Source organism: Monodon monoceros, unplaced genomic scaffold, assembly GCF_005190385.1.
Source record: "Monodon monoceros isolate NGI ecotype Baffin Bay Population unplaced genomic scaffold, NGI_Narwhal_1 Super_Scaffold_19, whole genome shotgun sequence".
NCBI classification, from domain to species: domain Eukaryota; kingdom Metazoa; phylum Chordata; class Mammalia; order Artiodactyla; family Monodontidae; genus Monodon; species Monodon monoceros.
Window position 1 is genome coordinate 57,141,822 of NW_021703775.1, and position 21,937 is coordinate 57,163,758.

At 39.7% G+C, this 21,937-nt stretch overlaps 1 protein-coding gene across 1 annotated transcript in view; it reads left to right on the plus strand.

The window, feature by feature from the left end:
- Positions 1 to 21,937, plus strand: part of CDKL4 (cyclin dependent kinase like 4) — a 50,758-nt gene that overhangs the window by 21,945 nt on the left and 6,876 nt on the right. The window contains 5 exon segments of the mRNA XM_029232150.1: positions 198 to 421; positions 3,836 to 3,957; positions 14,286 to 14,358; positions 20,275 to 20,362; positions 21,472 to 21,518. Of these exon segments, the coding sequence (XP_029087983.1) occupies positions 254 to 421; positions 3,836 to 3,957; positions 14,286 to 14,358; positions 20,275 to 20,362; positions 21,472 to 21,518 (498 nt within the window). The 5' untranslated portion in view covers positions 198 to 253.

A 21,937-nucleotide genomic window follows, 5' to 3' on the forward strand; every position in this document is an offset into this window, starting at 1 on the left:
AAAAAAAAAAAAAAAAAGACAAAAGAGTCATTCGATTATGAAGAGAAGCACGAGTATAGATGTCCAGATATTTTTAAGTGTATTTAAAATTAAGTAAAAATAAACCTTTGTCATCCTGGGCAAGTTAGTTTTACATAGTAAACTGTGAGAGCGCTGTCCTTGGTAACGTGGTTAAACTGAGTCATTTTATTTTCCAGGTGCAACACTGTACTGCAAGTCAATCAATACAGTGATTTAAGTCGCTTCAACTCCAATGGAAAAGTATGAGAAATTAGCTAAGATTGGAGAGGGGTCTTATGGGGTTGTATTCAAATGCAGAAACAAAACCTCTGGACAAGTGGTAGCTATTAAAAAATTTGTGGAATCCGAAGATGATCCTGTGGTTAAGAAAATAGCTCTAAGGGAAATACGCATGTTGAAGGTAGGTTAACTTCCTCTGTACATCTGTAATATCACTGTACTGGGTGAAATGGGTATGCCAAAATTACAAAGAATTTTAAAGTGATTTTTTTTTCCCCCATTGGACTGCAATTTCTTTGTATCAGCAATATATAAATTGATCATCACTTTGGACTTTGGCCGCTCTGATGTTTAAGTGATATTATGAGCACAGCTATAGACTGTTAAAATTGAAGTCCTGTTCTGGTTGGTAAATATTCACTGTCCTAAGTCCCCTCATCCCAGTGTTTATCCTCCCCTTCAGCCCTGGCCCTCCCCACCACAACCCCAGCCCCGACGCCTGCCCAAGTCCTTCTCCCCATAAACCAGCAACTAAAAGAGCATCCTGTGGCACAGAGGGGCCCATAGGGCCGTGCCAGGGCCCCTGTAGGCATCCGTATGGATTGGTCCCCACCTGCGTGCCACTGGTTCCTAGACATATTGAATATCACCCCCAGCTACGTATACACATTTTACACAAAGGTTTTGTTTTAAGTTATTTTTACTCTGATAGGATTTGATACGTAAGATTCACAAGTTCTCAATGTAAATTTTTTCCTATCCTAAAAATCGTACAATTTTAGAGCGATAAGAAATCTTAGAGATGCGTCTCATTCAGCACGCTTATTTTATCGGGAAGGAAACGGAGGCAGAGGGCAGTGCTTCTCAAACATAAACGTGAATCAGAATCCCCTGGGGACCTTGTTGAAATGCAGATTCTGAGTCGAGGTCTGGGGTCGCCCTGAGATTCTGTGCTTCTAACAAACTCCCCGATGGCAGAGATGCTGCTTGTCTGTGGACCACACCTTGCACAACAAAACTGTGATCTCCTCAAGAACACACAGCCACAGCCGACCTTTACTTTTTTTCTTTTTACGAATTTATTTTTTTATTTATTATTTTTTTTTGGCTGCATTGGGTCTTCGTTGCTGCACGCAGCTTTCTCTAGTTGCGGAGAGCGGGGGCTAATCCTTGTTGCGGTGCACGGGCTTCTCATTGCGGTGGCTTCTCTTGTTGCAGAGCTCAGGCTCTAGCCGCGCGGGCTTCAGTAGTTGTGGCACACGGGCTCAGTAGTTGTGGCTCGAGGGCTCTAGAGCACAGGCTCAGTAGTTGTGGCACACGGACTTAGTTGCTCCGCTGCATGTGGGGTCTTCCCGGACCAGGGCTCGAACCCGTGTCCCCTGCATTGGCAGGTGGATTCTTAACCACTGCGCCACCAGGGAAGCCCCTGACCTTTACTTCTGACGTGCATCATCTGTTTTAGGAAAACCCCAGAAATCCAGTTTTTAAAGGGAGATAATTATTACATTATCTGCTCTTTTCAAGTATTATTTGTAGCAGCTTTCCTCAACTAAAAAGTTTTAGTGTTTTGTTTAAAATATAATTCGATATGCACGGAGTTTTCCAGAGCACATCCATCATGATTTTAAAAACAGTTCCCTGTTCCTTGTAGCCAGAAGAGAGCACTGGTCAGACAGCCAGCTCATCACAGAGCTAAGCTACAAGGTGTGTCTGAACCTGGCAATGGGCTGTTTTCTACTAGAAGATGCTTTTTATCCACCCCCTCCCACCAAGTCTTCCAGTAAAGTTAATGCTCAGGTAGCACCTCCCGGGTTACAAGTGCCCAATTTGAGGGTGCACTTGAAGGTAAAAAATAACCAGATTCCCACTCACTTTGGTCTCCGGTGATGGCTCTCAGAAGGTACAGCTTTCCTGCCTTTGGTGTGTTCCACCCATGCGTGCCCTGAGGAGATCCCTTCGGTGATAAATCTACCTTACTTTCCTCACATACTCCTGTTATTTAAATTCGCTTTGATTTTCCCCTCCTTATTACCTGTTTTACCTTAGACAAGTCATTGTTTTTCTGGGCTAAGTTAATTTGGTTTGCAAAGAAGGTATAAATTGCCGATCTGCCCAAAGACAGGAGACTTGACAAGGTTAAACCTTGCCTTCACATCCAGCTGTAGCATCTGTGAATCCCTGGCTCTCCTGGAAGAGATTATTTCACCCCCATTCTAAAGTTTTTGCCTCAGTACAAAGCAACTGGCTTATCTGTGTTACCTGTTTCCTCCACTGTTTGCCTTTCTGCTCTTTTAGGCAGTGGAACACGTAGAAAACAAATTGATTTGGTGCTCTGGGCATATCGTTAATGTATAACGGATTCCTTTTCCATATAATCAGGCATATAATCACAGGGTGATTTTTTTTTGTTCTGTTTTTTTGGTCAAGTTGTGCTTACAGATAAGGGAGAGGATACTGTATGAGGTTCCATACTTAAGACTGTCTACTGGGCCTGCAAAATATTTATTGAGCTTCTACTGTATACAAAAAACTGCATTCTCTCTCTTTATATAGCTTTCTGAGTAAATGGTACCAAGGGTTTGGAAAGTAGATTTGTCTACTATACTGGGAAAACAAGAGGAAGATGAGTTATAAGTAGGAGTGATCAGATGTCCTGGTTTATAGCTTTTCTCCCAGTGTTCAGTTTGGTTGGCACCCCTTTTTGTCTGGCTAGCGTCTTCTTTAAAAAGCATACTGGTTCGTATGTGAAATTATACAGTCACCTTACCTATAGGCAGGGTGGCCACATGTGCCGATTTGCCTGGGACAGTCCTGGTTTACATTAGTTACCCTGGTTGGATGATAAATTATGTAGTTACTTTAGTGATAGATTATTTTACTTAATCAGGGTTTTTCCTTTGGTTTACGACATTAAACAGAGGCTGCCTTGTGAAATGCTTCAGTTTGGGAATTGAATTTAACAGATTAAACATAAGCATAAGACAGAACAAGAGACTCAAAGAACAGAGCTGAAAATAAGATAAATAAATTTAAAACACAGACTAACTGTAGAGACTCCTAGAATATGGAGTTTAATGAGATTTGAGGGTTGAAATCTAGTATTTCTGAGAGCCAACACTAAAGTCCAGGCTGGGTTTAAATCCAGCTGACATTTACATTAAATCTATGCCAATATGATTGGGTATAGATGGGTATTGATGCTTTTTATAGTCTTTTACTCAATAATTCCATTACCATTCTATATTAAGGTCATTTTATGACTTGTGTATTTAGAATTTCCACTAAATGCATAAAGAATTTTTTATTTTAGTGCTTAGATTTTAAGTTGTACTTTATTTGCTGTCTCCAGAGAGATCCAAGCAGCTTAGTTATCCTTTATTATGGGGTATATTAGGTAAATTCTTAAATTTCTTCCAACTTTAAGATTCTATGATACTAAGAGTAGTTTCTCTTGTGAGTAACTGTAGTAAAATTCTCTGCAAGAGATGCAGAGAGAATGATGAACAAGGCCTTTTCCTCTTAAAATTGTAAGGGGTCTGGGAGAAACGATTACAGGAAACACATCACCAAACTTTGTATTTCAATTCCTTTGCAGCAATTAAAACACCCAAATCTTGTGCACCTCACTGAGGTGTTCAGGAGAAAAAGGAAAATGCATTTAGTTTTTGAATACTGTGATCATACACTTTTAAATGAGCTGGAAAGAAACCCAAACGGGTAAGTAATCCAGAAACTGAAATTCTGTGTGGCCGGTTCCCAGTTTCATTATGTGTGGGATTAACTATGGCAAATTTCACATCTGAGCCCCTTTCTACCCAGATGTATCTGCTGGCTCTCCCTCTCCAGTCTCAATTTAGGATGTATTCAAAGGGCAAATGACTATTAACCTAGAGTAAATATAATATATAGTATTTAATAGACAAATTTACTGCAAATATAAATCACAATGTATTTCAAGGCTAAATTATATGTTAGATTATCTGAATTCAAGGAATGAAGCACAGTTCAATATTAGGAAATGTATTCATATAATTCACTAATAGTTTAAAGGAGAAAAAGTACATAAGTTTGATAAAATTGTAAAAAGCAGTTGATAAATTCAACATCCTTTCCTGGTTACTAAAACAAAAAACCTTAGCAAACTAGGATTAAAATACTCTTTACACACACACACACACACACACACATGCATGCACACACACAAAAATTCTTCAAATAAATAGCTAATTTTATATTCAATGATAAAATACTGAAGAAACTGTCACTAAAGTGAGAAACAAGACATAAGAGCTCAAGCCAATGTAATGTACTAAGAAAAACAAATAGGATATATAATTTTGGAAAATGAGATAAAATTGCCATTATTTGCATGATATTATTATTCAACAAAATCTAACAGAATTACCTAGCGTTACTAAAACTAATGGAATTCAGTATAGTGACCACAGCACTCCAAATTCCACACACAAAAATTAACAGCTTTTGTATCAATCAGTGCTTTAGAAAATCTAGTGGAGAAGGATCCCATTCAAATATCAACACAAAAAAGTTTAGGAATAAAGGTAAAAAAGAATTGTTCAGACTCTACCTAAAGACAGTTACAAAACTGAGATACGTAAGGGATTTTGTTTAAATGAACATATATTTCTGGATGGAAATGTTCATTATTATATAGATTCTGCCTCCCTGATTTATTTATTTATTGCACAAAAATCGAATCAGAATGCCAACTGGTTTTTCTTAACTTGAAAAACTTAGACTAAACCAAGAAAAAAAATCTTTTTAAATATTTATTTATTTGGCTGTGCCGGTCTTACTTGCGGCACACGTGGTCTTCATGGACTCATGTGGGATCTTCATTGCGGCGTGCATGCGGGATCTAGTTCCCTGACCAGTGTTCGAACCCAGGCCCCTTGCATTGGGAGCATGGAGTCTTAGCCACTGGACCACCAGAGAAGTCCCATAAACCAAGAAATTTTTTAAAAAGAATAAAGGGAACTCCAACTGCCAAATATACATCATATTCATTTTAGAGATTCCCTTTGACAAAAAGTACCATAAACAAAACTAAAAAAGAAGTGACAAATTAGGTAAATTATTTGCCAGATGAAGAATTAATATAATTTCATATCTACATATGTAGATTTTGCAAATCATATTTCTAAAAAGATTAACACCCAGTTACAATATATATTCATTCAAAAAAAATTTTAGTGAACTCCTACTGTTGTTCCAGGCTGTTGTCCCAATAAAATGCACGTATTTTATTTTTTAAATAAAAATTAATTTTTAAAACAGTTAAAATGATGAATTAATTCATGGTTCAGCTTTATTATGAGCTAAATAGGATTTTGTATTTTGGCTTTAGAGGACAGATGTGTTCAGCCATCATATAAATTAATTTATAAGTTAACATACATTTTCATAAAATTAGAAATGTATGATTAACGTCATGTATTGTTCAAGGCCCTGAAAATGAAACCTACAATACATATAATCCATGTACCAGTTTAATTGAACTGAACATCTTTCTTTTCCTTCTGTGTACCCTAAGCCTTCCTGCCTATAGGACTTAACTCATGCTCTTCCTTTAACCTAGAATATTCTAACCTTTTCCACTTTCCCTATCTCTCTCATAATCTTTAAAATGTGAAATCCTAGATATTCTTACCATCTCTGAGATTTCTCTATCTGGGTGGAATTGCTTCCTTCCTTTGAATACCCATGGAATTTTATTTTCATCCCTGTTATGGTACTTGGCACTTACTACCTTACATGTTTTTATGTGCATACTCTCTCTCTTCCCAGACTATAAGTTTTTTGAGTGCAGAATTCATATCTAATTCATCTTAATAGCTTCTTTAGTGTGCAGCATTCTGTTATTCACTCACTTCAGAAATATTTTACTGAACACTTCTGCTGGTGCAGAGAACAGAAAGATGTAATGGCACAATCCTGTCCTCAAGAAGCTTAAAATCTAATGAAGAGACAGATATTCAAAGTAGCAATTACAAATGACAATGTAGACTGGGTTACCATTGGTGCTCAGGATACAAGAGAGGAGCATCTCCAACATCTGTTGGTCCTGGGGTATCAGGAAGTTTCTGCAGAGAAGGAACCATTTGGGCTGAGACTTTGAAAAAGGGAAGAGTTGGCCAGGTGGACAATCTTGGTGGAATGCCCAGATGTGAGAAAGGACAAGGCATATTCAAGGAACTCTTTTGTTCTGTATGTATTTAGCAACCACAAGGACCTCTGAACTACCCTACTTTCCACTCTAGTGGAAAGTGTATTTGGTGTATTTAGTGTGTTTTACTAGTGTGTATAGCAGTTCCAGTGTATCCAAAGTGCTTTGGGTCAGCCCTGAGACTTGGATCTACATAGAGGAATGCAAATATGAACAATGCAGAATAAGCCACTCTTTCTCTGAAATGCTGGGTACTTCCAGATAGCAATGATTAATTAAAAACATTCGTCTGCTTTCACTCCCATCTTAAAATCTACTTAAATAACAGCCAAGAGAGTATAAACCCAGTGAATAGTAAACAGAGGTAAACAACCAGACAGCATACATACCAAGCCTATTCAACCATTGTTTATTAGGGTAAATTCACAGTTTGAAGAAATAACTGGTGTGTAGATATGAGATGATCAAGGTAGTGGAAGTGTGGGATGAGACCTGTGGGATGGTGAGATAGTCATGAGACTTGAGGACTAAATTGTATCATAAAGAAGAACTAATTTAACACTGAAGTAAGATGGTGAAAGTGTACTGCTTCCCCTGCCAAGTGAAAGCTTCTGGTGTCCTCTACTTGGATAGAGGGAAAAGCATTTGTTAGATCAATGGCTGCATACTGAGTACTGAGACTGTGTTGGATTTGCTCCAGTCAAGAAACTACATGTACTTAAACAACTGCAACTGGTATCATCTGATTAAATTTAAAATAATCTATTCCCATTCTCTAAGATCCTTCTCTGTTCAAAATAGGTATAATAGGAGGGAATTCCCTGGCAGTCCAGTGGTTAGGACTCGGCGCTTTCACTGCCGAGGGCACGGGTTCAGTCCCTGGTTGGGAAGCTAAGATCCTGCAAGCCACACAGCATGGCCAAAAAAAAAACCAAATAGGTACAATAAGTAAGCTAATTGGTAATGTGATAGGAATTACCACCCTACCAACAGGAAGGATTTCCCTTTACTATCATTGCACTATACAAAATGGGCTAATCCTGCCTTCAAGAAGCTTAAAATCTAATGAAGATATTTAAAGGAACAATTATAAATGACTGTCAGTGTGTGAAAACTACCATATGGGTTTATAAAACTACAGCTATCCACTTCTGGCTGGCGACAGCACATCATGTACATCTGTAAATCATGTTTCAATTTCTTTTTTAAAAAAAATTCAGCTTTGCTGAGGTGTAATTGACATATAAAAGGCTTAATTTCCTTCTCAATTAACTGATCATAGATAATTACCCATACGACTATGGGTGTGGATTGGTGGAGGATGGCAGTGAATCATGAGCATTAAGAAATGCATTAGTTAGAAGAACACCAGCGTCGTGTCCCAGATATGAAGCAGGGAGAGTCTTCCTTTGAAATGGCTTCCTGATTTCCTGGGGGTGATTGGCGCCCTGGATGGCAGAGGCCAAGAAGGAGTGCTTCACTTCCAGAAGTTACTGTAATAGGCAACAGAGCCAGAGTGGTGAACAGAATGGTTTGGTCTGACCATGGGTTCTCCCACACAAAGGAGATGGGCAGGTCACTAAGGTTCTATTTCTTCTACATAAACTAGTAACTAGAGGCCTGGCTTGAGTCACCATAATAGCCAGTTTGCAGACCCAGGGCCTCATGAATAAAGGGGAGCCAGCAGCTCTCCTTGGGGAATAGCCCTGCAATAACATCATATGTATGTACTTAATTCTTCCTCTTAGCCTACCCCAGGATGGTCTGTGGCCATTTACCAGGATAGTTGTGTACTGGGAAAAGAGAGCTACCCAGTCTTTCAGGAATTTCTGGTCAGTGCTCTGCAGTAAAGCCAATCACCGGTGACTTTGAAAGCCACTGTGGTTCACCAGTTTGTGTGTGTGTGTGTGTGGGGGGGTGATGGGCAGCTTAGTGAGAGTCAGGTGGCAAATGAAATTTTGACTTGAATCCATCTCCTGGCAGTCCTAGAAAGTCCAGGAATCCATCCTTGGGGTTATTTCCCCATTTCCTAACTGGATAGTGGAAATAGGTACACTAGCAAATGGAACAAGAGCCACTTGGCTCTGATCCAAGGAATGAAGGCTGCTATGGTGGGAGGAGCCTAGTAGAAGCGTCTGGCATGCTGTTTCTTTACCAAAATAGAAAACTGAAAGCAATACTGCAGATTTGGGGACGAATGTAGATTAGTGCTACCATTAGATACTTTGGAGAGACATAGAGGAGCATGTTGCCTGTGACAAATCCTCTCTAACACTCCTGTCTCCTCAAAACTTTGGATTTCTTCCTCCTCATTTTACCAATGAATTTCTGGCATTGCAACTTCATTTGGCACAGGCAACCATTTAGTCCAGGTTCCAATCAACCAATGCAGCAATCACCAAATGCAGCGATCAACCAGTGCAGCAGTCAAACCAGTGCAGCAGTCAACTAGACTCACTCCTAACTGCTCCAGGGAGTTTACTGAAACCAGGCTCGCTAATAAATGAGCCCATACTGTTATAATCCGCCCAAGTCTGAAATCTTGTTTCCTCCTCTCTGGTCCTACACTTATGAAATCCATTTCCACATACATTCTACAGTATAAATTAGCATAATTGTATAGTTCTTTTTGCTGTGTAAATCTTCTCTCCCTCTCTTTGACTTTGTAATAGCCCCCTTGGGACATGCTGGGATCTGACTTCAGTCAAGGTTTGGAGACCTTGACGGGTAGCAGGGAAAGGAGCCTTGAGGAGAATTGGCAGCCACCCCACATGCAACACAGCTGCCTCAAGTGAGATCATTAGGGGGGTCCTCAACAAGGCAAAAGCAGCCTCATCACACAAGCTCGGGGGCTACTTCACATGAGAAGAGACCTTTGGCAGGAAGTTGGGATGCTCTTAGTTCTATGAATACTCCCAAAGTGCCACATTTCAATTCTCAAAGTATATCTCTCAGTTAATTAACTGAGAAATTAATTAACCTCACATAAATTCAACCTGTGTTGTCATTTAGCACCCTGCAGGACTATTCTCGGCGTCTGATTTTTCAGTCATCTCAGGGTAATTCCAATGGTCAATGGAGTGAGTCTTAAAAATACAAAAAATAAGGGCAACCATTGAAACTTCTGGTTTCCTAACTGTGCCTTGAACCAAAATATCAAAGCCCTAAAGCTGTCCTTTTGTTTTTTCTTTAATTTTTCCAGTGGAGTGAGAAACAGCCAGCCCAGCCCGCTTTTCTTTTATTACTTTCCCATATGTTCCCATATTGTTCAATGACATTCAGTCCAGCAAAGCCCTGCCCTGAATAGGCACTTCATTCCAGATGACCACAGGTGATTATGTAAATAATTGGTTCATCACTGGGTGCCCATTTACCAGTGTTCCAGCCACTAATGGTAATTAGATCCCCCTGCCTTCAGACCCAGCTAAGTCAGATAGCCTACATGCCCAAGGCCTTGACTTTGTTTCCCATACCCACTTCTGGTATCATATTCTGAACTAATCAGGATTCAACTACAGAATTCACTCTAGGTAGTTAAAGCAAAAAGGGATTGATTACAGGGTGTTAGTTTATACAGTTTCTGAGAGTGCCAGCTAAGGAAGCTTAGTTGAGGACCTATTAGGTACCAGTTACTGTTCTAGGCCCCGGAGCTACAATAATGGACAAGGTAAAGCCCTTGCAGAGTTACAAGCCTTTGGAGAACAATAAAGCACACTGAGGGATTAGAGAATGCCTGATGAGGGGCGTAGGTGGAACAATAAAAACAAAGCTTTGGAGGTCTGTTCAGGGAATAGCAGAGGCTAACTGGGCCAGAGTGGAGGTCGGTGGGAATGTGATAGGAGATGGGGGTGGGGAGAGTTAATAGAAGTGAAATCATTAAGAGGCTGGTAGGCCACAGTAAAGGTTGGATTTTATTCTAGGATAACAAAGGTTTACAGAGAAGAACTCAATTCATCTTGGGTACTGATAATGAAATCAAGTTTTCCATGTCAAGTTATATAACAAACTAAAACAAAGATAATGAGCTCTGATGTCAGTGCCAGGAGATTCCCCTGAATGGCTAAGAGAGCAGCCTCTGAGTGACCCAGTCTGAATTCCCTGACCCTGTCACCCTTATTAACCCCTACGGGCTTGAACCAGAATGTCTAGTTTTTGCTTTCAGGCCTTCACTATTCCAGTATTTGTTTGTGCGCTCACCAAAGTATACTATTTAAACACAGAGTATCAGTTGGTTTCTACAGAAAGTTTTATTTCACTCCAAAATGCCTTGAAAAATGCTGAGTGTGGCTGAATAATGTTGCAATGCTCTACCTTTCTGGAATGAACACTGTGTGAATCTGTATTCTCTTTGATAACTATCTCCTCTTCCTAAGATCAGCGGTATTTGTTTGTAGTTGTTATTTTGTATAAATGTTGTTTTGCCTAAAATGGAATCTGCCTTCTTGGAATCTGAGATCACGGAAGGATTCTGTTTTGAACAGAAGCCATGACTCTTCCTGTGAGGTGCCCTTAAATACCCCTCTTTCACAACAATAGCTGGGGAGTTTCTTAGGACATTGCTTCATGCCTAGTTCGGTGTTACTAATACTAGTAACCAGGGTTCTGCCAGTCTCTGAACCCTTGGCCCTACCTGGATTCCCAGTTCCAGTACTGGATCCTGGTGCCTAGAGTCTGTGGACCAGCACAAGCGTTCTGTTTCTACATGAATAGGGCCATGTGTTACTCCTGACAGTTCCTCTCAGGATTTTTTTTTTTTTTTTGGCTGCGATGGGTCTTCATTGCTACGCGCGGTCTTTCTCTAGTTGCGGCACGCGGGCTTCTCATTGCGGTGGCTTCTCTTGTTGCAGAGCACGGGCTCTAGGCGCGTGGGCTTCATAGTTGCAGTGCGCGGGCTCTAGGGCGCATGGGCTTGGTAGTGGTGGCTCGCGGGCTCTAGGGTGCAGGCTCAGTAGTTGTGGCACACGGGCTTAGTTGCTCCACGGCATGTGGGATCCTCCCGGACCAGGGCTCAAACCCGTGTCCCCTGCATTGGCAGGCGGATTCCTAACCACTGTGCCACCAGGGAAGCCCTCCTCCCAAGACTGAGATCCACTCCCTTGCCTCCACCTCTACCAGCCTCATCTAAACCACTAGATCTCACCTGGATTATTAAATTAGCCTCCGAATTAACCTCCCTTTATCCACTCTGCCCCAGAAATCCATTCTCTATATATGTCACTTGCCTTCTTGAGTCCTTTCAATGACTTCCCTTTGAACTTAGAGTAAAGTGCAAATTCCTGACCCAGATTGAGAAGGCCCTCGGGGGTCTGGCCCCCGCCAGCCTCAGCAGCTTCACTCACGCTTTAGCCACACTGGCCGCCACACTCCCAGCTCTTTCTCACCTCAGGGCCTCTCCCCATCCTCTTCAGGCTCTTTGTGTCTTTGCACTTGGTGTCAGCCCCATCTACTCACCTCGTCTGACCCCAGACCCTCATATCCTGAACCTATGTTTTAATACCCAGGCTCTTAAGGGATAGACTTCTCAATAAACTTGTGAGGTATTATTCCAGGAAAAGTGAAAGCACAAATAACTTGCCCAAGGTTATAAAACTAGGAAGCAGCACGGCTGGGGTTTGAACTCTGTGCACAAATGGCTGTACTATTCCTTCTGCCTCATTAAAAAAATATAAATAATGTAGTCTCAGGCTTGGCTCTTAGGTAAAGGAGGGAGAGGATAAAGTTATACCAGAATTCAGTATAGGAAATAAAAACCACTCTAGACATTTTAAGTGGAAAGGGACTTAATACTGAGAATTAGGTGCTTTCACAATACTGAGAAGAGCTAGAGTCAAAAGGCTGCCACCAGATCACTGATGCCAAGGGCTTGACACCGTCACTGTGATCTGAGATGGGGAAACTGCTCTGAGCAAAATACCTCCATTCAGTGGTTGCTATTTCTTGGTGTTTACCCAGACCTAACATGTCTTGTCACTGGTGCCATACCTGCGTCACACACAGGCCAGCCCACTGTTCTGCAAGACCAGCTCCATCTGCACGATAATGAGTTCAGTTTTTAAAAAGTGATCTAAACACATGATTTAAATATCCAAATATGATAAAATATTAAAACTGAGTGATGCGAGTGTTTGGAATATTAGGTAATTTTACATTTTTTAATCAAAAAATCCTTACAGTAGAACATTTAGTGAAAAAAAAATCTTGTGGTTTCAGATTTTTGAAAATATGCCAACAACAACATCATCTACGCGAAGAGGGCTGAAAAGCAAACAACACACTGAGAAAAATATTTACAGCATCTATGTAGACTCTGACATACATTGAGTCTTCATAAATCAATTTAAAGAAGAGGAACTAGACCAATCGAAAAGCAATAAAGGGCATGAACAGAAAATACACAAAAGGAGAGAAGTTTAATGTTCAATAATGTGAAAATTAAAATCATTAGTAATTAATGAAATGAAATTAATGAAAACCAAAGTGAGATATCTTTTTATTTTAACCACAGCTTGGCAAACATAACACTGGCAAAACGGAATGTTGGCAAGACAATGAGGAGATAGGGACTCAAATGCACAGATGCTTGGTGGGCGTGTAAATATGTACAACCTTGCTTAGTGAGGGTAGTTTGGCCGTATGTAACTGTGAAGCCATCATCCTGGGACAGTGATGTGAGCAATGGAAAGACATCAACAGAAAAGTTAAAGGGAATGTAATTGCTGCAATTTATAGAAATGGTTACACAAAATACACTAAGTACTCCCAGACAGAATACAAGTTGCCCAGATCCCCAATTCCCCGATGGAAAACACTCCCCAATATTTTCCACAGAGTGAGGAATCTTCAGGGGCAAGAAGCTCCCAGCTTCCCATTCTCAAGGGCCCTTTATTCTCCCCAGCCTCCCCTGGCTGTGTACCTGCCTGCTTACCAGGCATAGGTAACTGTTATAAAACAACCCTGGCACATGCTTGAGTGTTTACCACCAACATGAATTGGATGAATTGAAGGTCAACCTTCAAGAATGTCTTTTTTCCTGCAAAACCAAGTCTCAGGTCTACCTGAAGTTCATACTTGCAGGATCAAAATGTAACATGTGCCTACCATAGGTCCCAGAAATCCCACTTCTAGAACTTACCTTAAAAAGATAACTCCACAACTTCCATAGATGGATGAGTAGATATTCACTGAAGCATTGCTTCTAGAAATGAAAATCGTGTCAGGCCTAATTGCTCATCAATGGGGACTAACTAAGTAAATTATGATACATCCATATAATGAAATCCTTGGCCACTGAAATATATGTATACATATTAGTATCTGTACCTCAATGCATAGGATGTTTCTGAAAGAGGCAGGGGAAGTTGCAGAGGATGAAATGATTGGCAAGGCAGGTATGAGAGAATTCTTCATGGATATTCTTTTAACTTTAAAAATATTGAACCATATGAATGTATTTATTTAATATTAAAAGGTAACTGCAGAGAGAGACAGAGAGAGGGAGAGAAACAGAGATTCCTAAAGGGACAGTCACTATAAGCTACAGCAATTATTTTGAGCTAGCAAGATTTGAGTCAACACTTTTTATTTCTTTACTTTTCTATATTGTTTGAATTTTCATGATAAGCATGGATCATTTTTACAGATGTAAAAATTTCAAATTACACAGCAAAAATTATATAACCAAAAGAAAAAGTAGTAAAGCAATTTTCGTTAAAACATTAAAAAAAAAAAATTTCCCAGACTCCCTTTGCGCTGCATCCTTTGGCCATGACAAGCCCCTCCCATTCCATTTCTATTCCCAGTTCTGCTGCTGAAACCCTATCATAGGAGTTTTCATTTCCTTTTTTGTTTTTTCCCCCAGAGTTGCTGATGGAATGATCAAAAGTATGTTATGACGAACACTTCAAGCTCTTAACTTCTGTCATAGACATAACGTAAGTAACATTTTCTAATGTATTTGCTGATTTCTTCATGATGACTCTTCTACTTAGCTCAGGGGTCTATTTGAAGAGCTAATGACAGAGGGAAAATAAGGACCAAAAGAGCCAAACAAAAGAAAGTTACAGAATATGAGGAAAAGTAATGCATTATTCATGGCCCTTTTCCAATTTCTGTAAGAATCGAATTACTCATTCCCTATAAATTAAATGGTTGTATAAACTCAATGTTTCTTTTTGCCGCAATACTGATTCCTATAATTATTTTTAAATTGGATTAAAATAAGTTTTCAGGATATCAGAGGTGTAACCCTCCATGGCACTTAATTTTGTTTTGTTTTTAATGTCTCTTAAGTCTTTTATTCTATAGCAGTCCCCCTTCCCCTACCTTTTTTTTCCCATCATTAATTTTTTACAGCCATGGGTATTAAACTTAAGCATACATCAAAATCACCAGGAGGTCTTGTTAAGACACATTTTGCCAGGCCCATTCCCAGAGTTTCTGATTCAGTAGGTCTGGGATAGGACCTGAGAACTGGCATTTCTAACAGTTTCCCAGTTGATACTGAAGCTGCTGGTCCTAGAGCCACACTTTGACTACTCCTGTGTTATAGAAATCATTTTGGCCGATTGCTTCCTATGTGTTACTTAACTTGTTCTTTCACCTGTATTTGCTATAACTTGGTGTTTATATCCAAAGGTTTGATCATACTCAGGTTCAGTTTTTTAGACAGGAATGCTTCACATATAGTGCTGTACACTTATTGCATCAGCATCACGAGGCATATATTATGTCTGGTTGTCTTTCCCACTTTTGATTGTCTTAAAATAGATTAGTGGGTTCAGGAGGTGTTCATTTGATCCCCTCCATTATCACTTTCCCTGTCAATCTTTTTTTTTTTTTTTTTTCCTGGTACATGGGCCTCTCACTGTTGTGGCCTCTCCCGTTGCGGAGCACAGGCTCCGGACGCGCAGGCTCAGCGGCCATGGCTCACGGGCCCAGCCGCTCTGCGGCATGTGGGATCTTCCCGGACCGGGGCACGAACCCGTGTCCCCTGCATCGGCAGGCGGACTCTCAACCATTGCGCCACCAGGGAAGCCCCCCTGTCAATCTTTTATTTCGTTTTAGCATTCATAGATAATTATTACCTCTCTCCAGGATTTCATTAGGGTTAAAAGGTGGTGATTTTCTAATTCTATTATTCCTTCTGCATTTGTTAATTGGAATTCTATGGAGAAGAATTTACCATCATGGACTCTGGCTACTGTAAAGTACAGTAAGATAAATATGTGATTATTCCCTTTGTTTGTCAATACTCAAGAGTGATGAGCCAGTGTGTTAGCAGCCTCCAAGAGTGAACAATGAAGGGTTTTGGGGAGGTGTAGGGTATCGTTGTAAACGAATGGATTTTATGTATTTGATGTGTTTCATTCCTTTGCAATAATTGTTCTCTCTGATGTTCAAATCTTAGGCCAGTGGGAGCTTCTTTAAGTAGGCTCTTGGGTGCTTTTGCTATAATGATAGTTTTTAAAAAATAACTCTAGACCTTTTGCGTTGGTGCCTACACGGAGGCAGTGTTGTGGCAAGGATACAGACTACCATATGGTCAATTTTGATGCCAGCAGAATATCTATCATAGTAGTCTAGGATTGCTGAAAAAGAGTACAGGATCATGGAACTACATTTCAATACTTAGGGAAAGCTTCCTTTAGCTTTAAGAAAGGCAGTGACATTTTTTTTGTTTGTTTGTTTTGTTAGGATAAGTCAGAAGCTTTTATTTTCTATTGATAGAGTATAGAGGGATATTGTCCACAAGATACATAAACCTGTTTTTCATGATGCAAATTGTACTTTCAAATAATTACTAAAGATGATGCTGAATTGAATCCACATCTCTGTTGCTTTTCACCATGCTCTGAGAGGTATTCAAGTTCACCTTTGTTGCTAGAGTTTTATGGGTAATTAAAGTGATGGTTTAAAAATTCGTTTTACCATAAGTGTTGTACATTATCCCTATATAATCAGACATTTTCCTGTGTACTGATTATAAGCTTGAATACAGTGTCTGTGGCTGATTTATCTTTGTATCGCTTTAGCCTAGCATGGATCTTTTTATATAAAAGGTGCTCAGGAAACATTTATTGAATAACTGGATGAAGGAATGAATGAATGAGTGGGTCAATCAATCAACTTACCTACCTGATTACTACTTACTATTTCCAGTGGACCCAAACATTATTGTAGCTCAATACAACTGCCACCATTTCTTTCTCTGCTTGGAACAACACGTTCTGTACCTTAAACTTTGAAATATTGAAAACCTCCAGTTTATAATCTATGGCCTTTATTAAAAATGGATAATTTTTCAGACAAAATTTCTTCCTCCAACGTGGAAATTACTTCTGAACTCTGGTTATCCCATTTTCTTATGCTGTGGTAAGCTTTTATGTATCTTTTTTTTTAAACAAATCTATTGTCTAAAATGCACACAAAGGAAAAAAAATCTAAATCATATGTAAGTTGTTACAATACTACATCTAAAACCTTTATACACTCCTTATTTTAAAGGAGCCCTCATGATACTCTCAAAGAATAGAAAAGGCAGTCTGACCCAAATGGTGTTGCTAAAGATTCCCAGCTTTCAACCTGTGGTGACCATGACTACCTTTTTATCTCCAGAGTGGTGATCCTACCAAGAAAGGAAGGTTACGGCAGTAAGGGATTAAGGCCTTGCTACTCAAAGTGTGGTTTGTAGAGATCACCTGAGAGCTCATTAGAAATGCAGGTTCTCAGGCCCATTCAGACCTGACTCAGAATTTGCATTTTAACAAGATCTCCAGGTGATTCATGTGCACATTAAATTTTGAGAAGCACTGGACTTATGAAAATACCTACTCATTTTGTTCTTTTTTTACCCTATAATATGGCTAGATTGAGATAACTAAAGTGACCATTTAGCATCATTGTCAGCTCATGAATTTTTATATATTTGACGTATCGATTAGAGAAAAACAACTTCATATCTGGGAATTCCCTGGAGGTCCAGTGGTTAGGACTCTGCGCTTTCACTGCCGTAGGCCTGGGTTTGATCCTTGGTTAGGGAACTAAGATCCTGCAAGCCACACGGAACAGCCAAAAAAAAAAGAACTTCATGTCAAAATGACAAAATTACAGTGACTTCCAAAATACGAGTATGTCTGGCTGTAACATCCATCATCATCTTGTTGATATCAATGACTTAGTTGTCAGGGAGGAGATTCCTTTCCTCTCTCATTATGAGTATCCATCCGTAAGGCTCAAAGAACAACCTTCTCAGGTGTCCATTCAGGCTATATAAAGAAGCGACTTCTAGTAGGGAAGCTTCCGGAGATGATTCCTAAAATTAAGGGTCAGGTTTAAAATACCATGAATACCTCTTCTTGCTGGCTTTTGAGATTGTAAAAATGAGATTGCACATCAGCTGCAATAACCCAGTTTAAGCAATGTTTGCTAAAAGCTGTGTATGATACCCAAGTTTATCAAAGTGTTGTGGTTACACTGACTTGCAAGTTATTGCTCTTAGGTGGAAAATAAGCTGATTGCGAGAGGCATTACAGAGTTTGCACTGAGTGCAGCTTTGTAGTGGAGAAAGTGAATGTTGTATGTCTAAGCATCTTCTGTTCTCCATACTCTGCTTCTTACTGTTCCAGTGATTTTGTCTCTTTTTCTTTCTTCTATTATATAATACTCCATCTATCCTTCTTTTTTTTTTTTTTTTGCGGTACGCGGGTCTCTCACTGTTGTGGCCTCTCCCGTTGTGGAGCACAGGCTCCGGACGCGCAGGCTCAGCGGCCATGGCTCATGGGCCCAGCCGCTCTGCGGCCTGTGGGATCTTCCCAGACAGGGGCACGAACCCGTGTCCCCTGCATCGGCAGGCAGACTCTCAACCATTGCGCCACCAGGGAAGCCCTATCCTTCTTTATTTGTAGCTTCTCTTACCTGCATTACACTAAAAATTTTTTCAGATTCTTTGGGACATAATCAGTACTTCATTTGCCTTTGTATGTTTTGGTTGGAAAATAAGTAGCTGTAAATTTCACATGGATTTGCATATTTAAATAGGCCAATAGACAGGTATCAATGTAAGTCCATTTACTTAGTAATGACACATATAGTACAGAAATTTTAGAATCTGATGCAAACTCACCTGAGGGATATAACCTATTCTTATTAAATCACTAATTATTATAGGTGAATATGATGCAAAGTGTTAATCCAGTTTTCATAAATGTGTTGCTTTAAAAGGTAGGATGAAAACTATGCTGGCTTATATTATAACAATGTATTTTTAAAAATTAATATCTAGGGCCTTAGGACTTTTAAGAGGCCTTAAAAAGTTTCTTCTAACTGCTGGTTGTACAAATTATGAGACAGTTGACAGTAACTGAGACAATACAAACAAGCTTCTAGTACCAGTGCCGTTTTTGTGACCCAAAATGAATTTAGGGTTCAACATTTTCTCTTTTTAGATAGCTATTATAGAAGCAAAAAAAAAATTATTTCAAAATTGTCAATTTGACAGGAATACTTCAAGAGACTGACAGCACAACAGAGAAGTGAGGCAGAAAGAGCTGATTGTTGTGGCACTTAATCCGGAGACCGTCGGTAGCCACCTGCAATCACAGGATTGTTGCAAGGATGAACTAATTCATGTAGAAGTGCTCTGAAAAGTTCAGAGCTCTGCATGAGGGCTGAGTTGTACAAGAAGAGCAACATCATTTTTATCTACGTGCTTCTTTGGAGGAAGGATAACCTGGAAAGCTAAAGTTCTGAAGAATAGGGCCTGAGTTGTTTTCTCCTGGGGCATCCACAGCATGGAATAGCCATTTCTGGACTAATAGTGAGTGGGGCTCACTCAGCCCACCTTCACCCACACCCCCAGCTTAGCCCTCTCACATCCAGGAAGGAGCACCTGCTTCACTCAGGGTCCTGGGGTGTTGCAGCAAGCTGTAAGCTCTCCACACATGGAGGACTCGGAGGGGAGAATGCCTCCCGCTGGTGACCCGCTCTCCCAGGGGCAACTCCAACAGCATCCTGTGGTCACGTTTCAAGAAAGCTGTTAATGGTTGCAGATTAGTTGGGGATACTCATCCCCTCAGGCCGAATATTTGGTATCTCTTGTTAATAGGTGACCGTTACATCCCAGCTTGCCCAGGACAGTTGTGGCCTGTTGTCCTCGCGTAGTAATTAATAGAGCTCCCTTTCACACATCCTTAATAGAGCTGGATGATAAATAAGATGGTCACTCTAATGAATTTTGTTTTTGCTGTCATTCAAACGTTTTTCCAGTTTCTCCAATCTGCAATATTTGTGCAACCTGCATTGTGATTCTTGGGGTGCAGCCGTTCTTATTAGAAGCACTCTGAGTGTTACCTCGTTCAGGGTTACCTCATACTTGATTTACAAGGTTGTGTTAATTACTGCTGTACAACAGAGTGACCGTTATACATATATATATATTCTTTTTTTATATCCTTTTCCATTATGGTTTATCATAGGATATTAAATATAGTTCTCTGTGCTATACAGTAGGACCTTGTTGTCTCATTCAGGGTTTTACCTCTTACTGTTTAAATAGGGCTCAGTAAAAAGTGGAAAAAATAATTATATGATACTGCCTTCTCAAAAATATTTTTTTCAGTTTTCCTATCCAATAATTATTTTAATTTCTTTCCTAATATAGCAACTTTTTTTTCTTTTGTTATAAGATTTACAAATGAAAAAAATGGCAATTTAAGTTTTTAGAAAAATGAAGGAAAACCATATTTGTGTTTATCTCACAGGCTTTGTTTATCATTTAAACTAATAGTTAAATGTTCGTTATGCTTCGTTGTCTTGATGACTCAGGGAAATAATTAAATATTTTCTTACAGTGTATTCACAGAGATGTAAAACCTGAAAATATTCTAATTAAGCAAGGAATAATCAAGATCTGTGACTTTGGGTTTGCACGAATTCTGAGTAAGTAGCAATTTTTTACTAACTTATCCAATTCAGATGATTATGAAATGATACAGTTAAAATTCTTACTTTAGATACTGAATGTATGCTGATTGTTATATTGTTATTATTCAAAAAGGGAAATTTCACTGTAACCTTTTAGTCAGTACATCAGTTCACACTTCACCTCCATCCGATCAACTACAATTTATTGGATGTCACATTTATGTACTTTGCCCCATAGGAAAGGAAAAGAACTACAAGATGCATTTCTGGTCTTCATGCACTTATAATCTGAAGTAAAAGAAAGAAAAGAATAATACAAGATGACTGGCAATAAAGTACTAAAGCGAAAGGGCAGATGGTTCCCTGGAGAGAGATATTAACGTGGTCTAGAGTGGTTGGGAAAAACTTCGTGGAGCTGATGACACGAGGAGAGTAAACAGAAAATGACAGAGAGGATTCAGAGACAGTGCTGAGAAAAAAGAAGTCATCCGAGAGAGGGAGGAACCAAGGGAAAGGGGGACAAATAATGTCTCCTTGAATCTAGAGCTGTGCAGCAGGCAAAAAACATGCATTAACAACAGACACACTGCACGGGGGGCATACACATAATCAGTATCCTGATAGGACCCAAACACAGGTGACTTGACAATGCATTGGGAGGCTGGTTTATACTTGAAGTTACACTGTAGAAATTCTCCCTACCCCCTCGCCCCGGTCCTCTCTTTTTAGGATTATATAGATGTTAACTAGCTAAGGTACCTTTGGAAGTTGAATTTTTTTTAATTGAAGTATATAGTTGATTTACAATATTATGTTAGTTTCAGGTGTACAGTATAGGGATTCAGTATTTTTGCAGATTATACTCCATTGTAGGTTATTACAAGATAACGGGTGTAATTCCCTGTACTGTACAGTATATTGCTTATCTATTTTATACATAGTATGGGGAAGGTGAATTTACTATCTGAGTACTGTTTACTCGATTAGTGCCTCACTGCATGAACTGTTAGGAGTATCGTGGCTTCTGAGAATTACTAAAGCTGATCTGAATGCCTGACTGCTCTTGGGAGTAGCTCCTCTCTTGGGAGAATGTGACCCACCTGATTTGACTGATGCATTTGCAGTTCCAGGAGATGCCTACACTGATTATGTCGCTACAAGATGGTACCAACCTCCTGAACTTATTTTTTTTTTTTTTTTTAACATCTTTATTGGGGTATAATTGCTTTACAATGGTATGTTAGTTCCTGCTCTATAACAAAGTGAATCAGTTATACATATACATATGTTCCCATATCTCTTCCCTCTTGCATCTCCCTCCCTCTCACCCTCCCTATCCCACCCCTCCAGGCGGTCACAAAGCACCGAGCTGATCTCCCTGTGCTATGCGGCTGCTTCCCACTAGCTATCTACCTTACGTTTGTTAGCGTATATATGTCCATGCCTCTCTCTCGCTTTGTCACAGCTCACCCTTCCCCCTCCCCATATCCTCAAGTCCGTTCTCCAGTAGGTCTGTGTCTTTATTCCTGTCTTACCCCTAGGTTCTTCATGACATTTTTTTTCTTAAATTCCATATATATGTGTTAGCAT